A 9,360-nucleotide genomic window follows, 5' to 3' on the forward strand; every position below is an offset into this window, starting at 1 on the left:
TGAAAAGTCTGTTTTAAAAAGTAACAAAACAGGGCTTCCCTGGTGGCGCAGTGGTTGAGAGTCCGCCTGCTGATGCAGGGGACGCGGGTTCGTGCCCCGGTCCGGGAAGATCCCACATGCCGCGGGGCGGCTGGGCCCGTGAGCCAGGCCACAACAGTGAGAGGCCCGCCTAGCACAAAAAAAAAAAAAAAAAAAAAAAAAAAAAAAAAAAAAAAAAAAAAAAGAAGTAACAAAACAAAACCAAAATTACTACCGCATCCCCCCCCCACTTCAAACTAGTCTTTAAGTTGCTACCAACAGATCTTTAACACAGGTAAAAATTTACAGTCACTTAAAAACTGTACTAAATGTCAAACTCAGCTAGTGATGAAAAGAAACACAAAATGACACAACTCTAAGACCCACTTATAAAAGAACATAAATCTTGGCTGAAATGATGAGAAATGATAAAAACAAAAGTAGAAATTCAGGGCTCATGAGGCTGTGAGGAGAGAGGCGTGTTCCTGGGTTCACTCCAGGCCAATCACCCCGTTCCTGGGGACCACCCCAAAGGCAGTTCAATGATACTAACTAACACCTGAAGTCAAGTGCCGTCATAAGAAATATAAAAACAAATAATGAGGGGCTTGGTGGGGGCGGATGGGGAGTTAATGTTTCATGGGGACGGAGGTTTAGTTTTGCAAGGTAAAAAGAGTTCTGGGGATGGATGGTGGTGATGGTTGCACAACCATGTGAATGTATTAATACCACTGAACCGTACACTTAAAAATGGTTATGATGGGACTTCCCCGGTGGTCCAGTGGTTAAGACTCCATGCTCCCAATGCAGTGGGCCGGGGTTCAATCCCTGGTCAGGGAATTAGATCCCACATGCTGCAACTAAAAGGATCTCACAGGACTCAACGAAGATCCCACACGCGGCAGTGAAGATCCCACACGCGGCAGTGAAGATCCCACGTGCCACAACTAAGACCCGGCACAGCCAAATAAATAAATACATATTTTTAAAACTAAATAAAAATGGTTATGATGGTAAATTTTGTTATGCAGTAAATTTTGTTATGCGTATTTTACCACACTAAAAAAAATAATAATGGACAGCTAGTGAAAAGAACAGGATGATGGAGAAACATGGAAAATGCTCAAAGTAAAAAAGGCAAAACAGAGTCGATGTGTGGGGGAAAAAAACACAACTGAGTACTACGGGGTGTTATGGGATTATGAGTGGAATTGTAAGAGAAATTTATAATTTCCTTGACAAATGGTTTAAATTTAACCTAGAAGCTTAAAATCTCAAAGGCTTTACACCATAGTATAGTAAGATAATAATAAGCTTTCATTCATTTGTATGTTGTAAAATCACATTTTAAAGACATTTAAAATTCCTAAAACAGAAGATGTATCTTAGGGATATTGATATAGTTCATCATTTTCTATTACTTAGGAATACCCAGCTTTTTTTTTTGCTTGAACTTAATTACTATTTATTAGAGCATTGTCCTTAACTACAAGGGGCTACTTTATTCTACTTTGAGATTTAACGGAATGAGATGAGTGAATAAATCTCATGAACGGGAGAGAAAGATCAAAGATGTGAGTAAGGATAGGGGAAGGGAGAAAGAAAAAGAGGGACAGAATGACATGGGCCCAGGGTGGGGAGGCGAGAGCCAGGCAAAGTCAGCGCAGCAGGCAGCTGGGAGAGGTGAATGGGGAGCTACAGGGGTGTGGAAGGAGGGCAGCTGAATGGGAAAGCAGCCCATAGGACACAAAAGCCCCAATCCTCACATAGATCTAGCACTGCTGCTAAAAGGAGAAGAGGGTGGGAGTGTCAGGGCTCTGGCATGAACAGAAGCAGACGTGGAAGTAGATGGCAGGCTGCTAGGGCACCTGGTGGGCATGTCTACACATACACCTACTTCCCAGCTCTGTCTGCTGAGAAGGCCTGGAAGCAGTGGCATCCCAGGGGCACTGAGCACCCCGGTGCCCAGATCCTGGTTTCTAATACCATTCTCTACTATAAGGAACTGGAGGTCCCTGGAAAAATGGCTGATGATGGAGCTGAGAGAGGGGATGTACAGGAAGAGCCAGGAAAATCCTATCATGCCAAAAGGAAGCAAGTACTCAAGAATGATATGATGTGAACAAATGACAAAGGAGTCAGCTGGGAGGAACTCCCACTGGGCAAAATAAATCATGCCAGTAAAGGACTATAAACCATGGAACAGAGGACACATCCATAAGTCCACTCTGATATGAACAAGTTCCTTACAGTAGAAGGCCAGCTAGAAAATGTGCAAGGAATGACAGAAATAGAAAATCATTATCTGACAACTACCAGAAACCTGACTGATTCAGGTGAGACTCCTGGGAGGATGCAAGAACTAGCGGGTGAGAGTTGTAGGGGTAAGAGGGTATCCAGTCTCCACGTGTCTCTCATGAAAGATTGAGCACAAAGGAAAAGAGAGAATCCTGAAGCCTCCACCCCGACCTTGATCAAGGTCGGGTCAAGGTTGACATCAAGGTAGTAAGACATGTAATAAGACATCACATGTCCTATCGATGTCATGTGCCCTGGGGAGAACAAGCATCACCTTGGTGGGGACCTGCCACACAAAAGTGCATGGCCTGGATCATCATCAGGAAACAGCAGACAACCCTGCACCGAGGGAGACACTACAAACCACTGGCCTTAAAAATGCCCACATGGCCACGAGACACAAAGACAGATGCAGGAGCTGATCTAGATTATAAGAACACGAGGCTGTAGTTTCTTTCACTATAAAGGACATTTTGGGAACAACTGGCAAAATGTGAATAATATCCTTAGATAATAGATTAATACAATAATAGATATAGTAATATATAACATATGATATAACCTATCATAATAGATACTGTAATAAATTAGACAATGTCAATTTCCTGATTTTGAATTGGACAGCAGTTATGTAAGAGAATTCTCTGGTTTGGGGATATAGACACCGAAGTATTTTAGGATGAAAAGGCCCATGTCTGAAACTTACTTCAAAATGGTTCCAAGGGAAAATTAATTGTGCATACATATCCATGTATACATTCATACGCAAATGAGAAGGAGAGAGGGAAGGGGAGAGAAACAGAGGGAGAGAGGGAGAAGGATAAAACAGTGTAGTAAAACAGCAACACTGGGGAATCTGAGTGAAGATTCAAAAGAATTCTGTCAAATTACACCCAAATTATGTCAAAATAAACATTTAAAAAATTAAACAAGAAACCCCCACATGAGCGGCACATCTGCTTCCTCAGCAGTGGGAAAAGAGAGTCACAGCAGGGGCCTACCACAGCAAACTCATCTCTGTCCAGGTGCCCATCCTTGTCGATGTCACTGAGGTCCCAGACCTGTAAGGGAACAGAGCAGCAAGGCTTAGCGGGGGGCGGTACCAAGGGTTACTGCTGGGAGGAAGGGCCTGTGTGGCAGCACGCGTGCCTACCAGAACTCAGATTTTGACTGCACACCAGGGTTAAGACAAGGCAATCAAAATGCATTTAAGAACCAGTCTGTAGGTTCTCTGAAAGACCATCATCCAATGAAGTACTGTCAATTCCAAGATCCTTCCCACCATATTAACATTCATTTTCTCTAACAAATGATCATGATTATAATCATGTCCACCCTGATTTTTAGATTCTTTGGTTTTGGTGCAGGTGTTGCTCTGAACACAAGCCCGCCTTCCCGCCCCCACTGACACACACACACACACACACACACACACCCCAGCCCCCATTCACGGCAGGGCCACACGGCGCGCGCGCGCACACACACACACACACACACACACACACACACACACACACACACACACACACACACACACACACACACACACACCCCAGCCCCTGCCCCCATTCACGGCAGGGCCACGGCGCGCGCGCGCGCGCACACACACACACACACACACACACACACACACACACACCTAGCCCCTGCCCCCATTCACGGCAGGGCCACGGGAATGCATTTGAGTAGGTCTGTGGGATCTTGTCTCCTCTCCCCTATCAGTGGATGGTGAGAAAGATGCCACAAAATATGCCAGGCCGACCTAGCATCCTGAAAGACAAGGCAGGCATGGATCAAAGGCTGTGTGCTGGGTTTTCTAAAGTACAACCAAGGCACTAGCTTCCTGACCCAAGTCAGCCCTCCAGGACCAGCGGCCTGTCTGACTTGGACAGTGCTGCACATGGCACCAGTGCCCAGAGCCAGGCAGAAGCCCAGGGTCCATCCGTGATGCTACATATGCTGGTACCCGCCCCCCAATCAATCACTAGGATCTTCAGCCCAGGGATGTTTCTCACATGTGGACCCTCCTCTTCTCCCCCTGCTGCTGTGTCCTTGGCTTGGGCCTCTCCAACACTTCACAGAGGCCAGAGCTTCCAGCTGGCCTCCCTGCCTCTAGTCCTGTACCCAGGGTAACCACAGGACCTGCTCTAGAATGCACTCTCACCCCACCTCACCCTGCTGACGGCATCCAGTCCCTGTGCACATGGAGACCACTGTGCCCTTAGCTGGTCCCTCAACCCCAGCCCAGTCTCCTGGGACTCCACCTTGATCTCTAGGGACTTCAAATTGTTCGCAGTCCCCTCAAACATATGGATGCCCTTTTAAAGGTGTCTGGCACTGGGCTGAGTGTTTTATATCTTTGGTCTCAATTTAAGAAGCAGAAGCTCAGAAGAGTAATGTTCCCAAAAATACGGCATATACAGGCCTTCCTGACTCCACAGTCCTCCCCTGCCGCAGCACCACTGATATTCGGGGCCAGATCATCTCTGTGGTGGGACATCCTGTGCATTATAGGATACTGAGAAGCAACCATGGCCTCAACCTACCTGATATCAGTAACACCCAACCAAAAATGTCTCCAGATACTGCTCAACACCCCCCGGGGGTAGAACTGCCTGGTGAGAATATCAGCCGTACTCAGCGTGCCAGGCTGCCTCTGCTCATGCTGTCTTGTGCCCGGCCTTCTCAACCCGTCATCTGCCACCTGTTCCTTCCCTCTAAAGGCTATAACCCAGTGGCACCTACTCTAGGCAGCCTTCCCTGCCTGCCCTGTACCCCTCTGCTCTGGCGGGTCAGGAACCTCCCCCTCTACCACTGTCCCCAGTAAGCAGAACCGTGATTATCAGGGAGGGAATGGTTGGGGGGGGTGGGGAGCACCAGGGAAGAGCGCAGGCTCTGGGGACCACCAGGACCTCATTCCCTTCTCCATGCAACCCTGAGCGACTAACCAGCCACTCTGAAGGACCCCCATTTCCTCACATGGAAAACGGAAGTGACACCATCCATAACAAAGTAGTTGCAAGTACTTGGTGACTTCATTCCTGCAAAGAGCTAGAATAGGATCTAGCACATACTAAGTCCTCAATAAATACTAAGGTCTTAACTATTACTTATTTATTTGATCTCCTGGACTGTATTTAATTTCATCCCCATCTTCCCAGTGCTCAGTACAAAGCTGGCCCAGAGCAGACTCCGAAAAATGCTTCTGAATGACTAAATGGATGCATAATGCATGGGTGCAGGGATGCACAGGTGAATGAGTGTGTGCACAGATGCAAGGATGGATGCCTGAGTGCACTGATGCATACATGCACAGATGGATGGGTGCATGGACACGGATGCATGCATGGGCGTGGATGCACGCATGCATGGATGGGTGCGTGAATGTGGATGCATGCACGCGTGGATGGGTGCATGGACATGGATGCATGCATACGGATGCATGCAGGCATGGACGGGTGCACATGTGGGTTGATGCTTGGAGGGAGGGAGAGGAGAGAGGAGTAGATGAGAAGTGACGACCCCTGTGGACAAGACCCGGAGCCAAGGTAGAAGATCTGCAGAACCCACCCTTCCTAGACATAGCTCCCTCTCTAATAAAGCACACTCCACCTCTGTTGATCTCTTTTGTCGTGTTCAGGATTTGGCTCTACAACATTATTACACCCAACTGTCAGGTATTTTGAAGAACTGTCACGCTGTGCAGGAGCGGATCACCCCATCCTGCCTCATAAAGACCACTGGTGATCAGCGTGGGTCCCCATCATAGGCCTCCGTCTACACCACACCACAGCCAAAAAGAAGACAAATGGAACTGTGAGATCCCCTTTCTTAGTGACCTCATTTCAAAACAAAGTCCTATCTGGGTCCTATCAAATGGGCCAGTAGCTGCAAAAGTGATATTCAAACAGGAAAATTATTAGGTGAATCCAAGTGGGTAGGAATTTGCACATGGTTTTGCACAATTTCCCCATGGTTCTATCAAATGTCATGAGCCAGACCCACAGGTGTGGCCTGGGGCAGCAGGGACCATGCTCCACCCTCCTGCTCTACGTCTGCAGCTGCCACATCAGCAATTCCATCCAGAGAGATGACAACATCCATCCCCTCTCGACCCAGAGCGGGAAACTCAGCACAGAGATAGCCATGCAGAACTGGGCTTTGTGCACAGAGCAAACATGAGGGGCCATAACGCAAACCTCATTAGCAGGAAAACAGTCTGGTTTAGAAACCTGTATCTAAAAAACTTGTATTTAATAGGAACAAAACTGAGGCTTTTATTTTTTTAATAAAAAGGGGAGGAATGTATAAAATTTTATCTAAACTTGTAACAGAATTGAAAGTACCTTTACCTTAGGTTCATAGGAAGGAAAAAAAAATTAAGAATAGAAAAGAAATAAAGAAATACAGACATATATGCCCATACTCCTCCCCTAGAAGCACAATGCAGAGGGGGAAATCACAGTCTGGGTTTGAGTCCCAGCTCCGCCTGCCCCTAGCCCTGGGTAGTGAGTACACTTCTCAGGCTGCTCCCCACGTGTGCTGGGGAGCCTCTGTGAGCTGCACCCTTGAGGCCCCAAGCCAGCCCAACTGCAGCAATTGCTTCACCTATGTCGGCTCTTATGAAACCTGATATTGCATGGCCGTGCAGCAAAGCCTCAAAGTGTCCGTCGGGGGTGAGCATGGGGCTGACTGGATTCAGCAGCAGTGCCCAGTGTGAGAGAACCACTTACCCTGCCCAGGACATCAAGAGGGAGCTTTGAGTTCATGAGGACTGGCTTGACTTTGTCTCCAGAAAGCAAACCACTGATGGGTAAGAGGCTTTCAAAAATTCCATCAAATTTTGCCTTTTCTTCTACCTAGTTGGAAAGAAACAGCCTGAGTGAGTGAAAAAGTGTGAGTCCAAAATGAGCCCTGGCCTGAAGCTGATTGAAAATGGGCAAGGGGGCTTCCCTGGTGGCACAGTGGTTGCGCGTCCGCCTGCCGATGCAGGGGAACCGGGTTCGCGCCCTGGTCTGGGAGGATCCCGCATGCCGCGGAGCGGCTGGGCCCGTGAGCCATGGCCGCTGGGCCTGCGCGTCCGGAGCCTGTGCTCCGCAACGGGAGAGGCCACAACAGAGGGAGGCCCGCATACCACAAAAAAAAAAAAAAAAAAGAAAATGGGCAAGGACACAGCACTGGGCTCACCTAAGAGTACAGGACTGTCCTACTGCACTTCCAGAGTGAACTCTACCCAGAAGGATACAGCCCTCTGGTGACTATGGATCTGGTGGCCAAGGTCAACAGGGGAGAGAGGAGCTGGGCTTCACTCTCTGCCACAGGGGATGCCTGGGAGACCAAGGTCATTCCTACCTACCTCCTAGCCCACTAGGATGAGAAAGATGAAAGAATGAAGAACTAAATCTGGATATCAATCCATAGAACTTAAACAACTAAAGAACCAAATATAAAAATAAACCAAAGATGTAAGCAACTAATTATCAAAATCAACTTTAAGCATAAGAAGTCCTCTGTGTCTGACAATAAAAAATAAATAAATAATAAAGCTCCTCAGGAACAGAGTGAAGGGCTGGGCAGGGTTTGCAATGCAGAATAGCAGCCTCTACCATTCTGAAATACAAAATGCGGGCAGCATGTAAAGGGAGCTGTCAGTGAGGAGGGTCTGGGCAGGGGCCTCCAGTCTGCCCTCCTATGGAAATAAAGCCTGTGGCAAGGGGAAGTGAGGATATGGCAAACCTCTCACCACTCTGACCACAAGCTGGAACCACTGGAAGCCCTAGGAAAATACTCTCGACCAGTGTCCATCAATGGAACAATGGATAAACAAAATGGTCCATCCATACAATGGAACATTATTCAGCCATTAAAAGGAATAAAACACTGATGCATGCTACAATATGGATGAACCTTAAAAACATTACACAGAATGAAATAAGTCAGTTACAAAAAGATAAATGCTCTATGACTCCACTTACATGAGGTCCCTAAAGTACTCAGATTGATAGACGGAAAGCAGCATGGTGGGTGCCAAGGGTTGGGGGAGGGGGAATGGAGACAGAGTTTTATTCTGCAAGATGAAAACGTTCTAGAGATGGACAATGGTGATGGTTACACAACAACGTGAATGTGTCTAACACTACTGAACTATACACTTAAAAATGGTTAAGATGGACCTCTAGGACAACTTCAAGCATACTAACATTCACATCATAAGGGTCCCAGAAGGAGAGAGAGAGAAAGGGACAGTGAGCTTATTTCAAGAAATAGCTGAAAATTTCCGTAACCTGGGGAAGAAAACAGATGTCCAGGTACAGGAAGCACAGAAAGTTCCAAATAAGATGAATCCAAAGAGGTCCACACCAAGACATCATAAGTAAAATGGCAAAAATTAAAGATAAAGAGAGAATCTTAAAAGCAACAACATAGGGCTTCCCTGGTGGCGCAGTGGTTGAGAGTCCGCCTGCCAATGCAGGGGACGTGGGTTTGAGCCCTGGTCCGGGAAAGATCCCACACGCCACGGAGCGACTAAGCCCGTGTGCCACAACTACTGAGCCCGTGTGCCACAACTACTGAAACCCACCTGCCTAAAGCCCATGCTCCACAACAACAGAAGCCACCACAATGAGAAGCCCGCGCACCACAACGAAGAGTAGCCCCCGCTCACCGCACGACTAAGCCCGTGTGCCACAACTACTGAGCCCGCGTGCCACAACTACTGAAACCCACCTGCCTAAAGCCCATGCTCCACAACAACAGAAGCCACCACAATGAGAAGCCCGCGCACCACAACGAAGAGTAGCCCCCGCTCACCGCAACTAGAGAAAGCCCACGTGCAGCAAGGAAGACCCAATGCAGCCAAAAATAAATAAATTTAATTTTTTAAAAAATGGGAATAACACCACCAAGAATTAGAAAAGCATGCATTTAAAAAAAAGAGGGCTTCCCTGGTGGCGCAGTGGTTGCGCGTCCGCCTGCCGATGCAGGGGAACCGGGTTCGCGCCCCCGGTCCGGAAGGATCCCGCGTGCCGCGGAGCGGCTGGGCCC

At 47.8% G+C, this 9,360-nt stretch overlaps 1 protein-coding gene across 13 annotated transcripts in view; it reads right to left on the reverse strand.

The window, feature by feature from the left end:
- Positions 1-9,360, reverse strand: part of EPS15L1 (epidermal growth factor receptor pathway substrate 15 like 1) — a 107,185-nt gene that overhangs the window by 61,432 nt on the left and 36,393 nt on the right. For all 13 annotated transcript variants that reach the window (XM_028499024.2, XM_007104982.4, XM_007104978.4 and 10 more), the window contains 2 exons: positions 7,050-7,175; positions 3,318-3,377 (listed from right to left, as the gene is read on the reverse strand). In XM_028499024.2, the coding sequence (XP_028354825.1) occupies positions 3,318-3,377; positions 7,050-7,175 (186 nt within the window). The remainder of the gene's footprint in view (positions 1-3,317; positions 3,378-7,049; positions 7,176-9,360) is intronic.

Source organism: Physeter macrocephalus, chromosome 2 (assembly GCF_002837175.3).
Source record: "Physeter macrocephalus isolate SW-GA chromosome 2, ASM283717v5, whole genome shotgun sequence".
NCBI lineage: Eukaryota > Metazoa > Chordata > Mammalia > Artiodactyla > Physeteridae > Physeter > Physeter macrocephalus.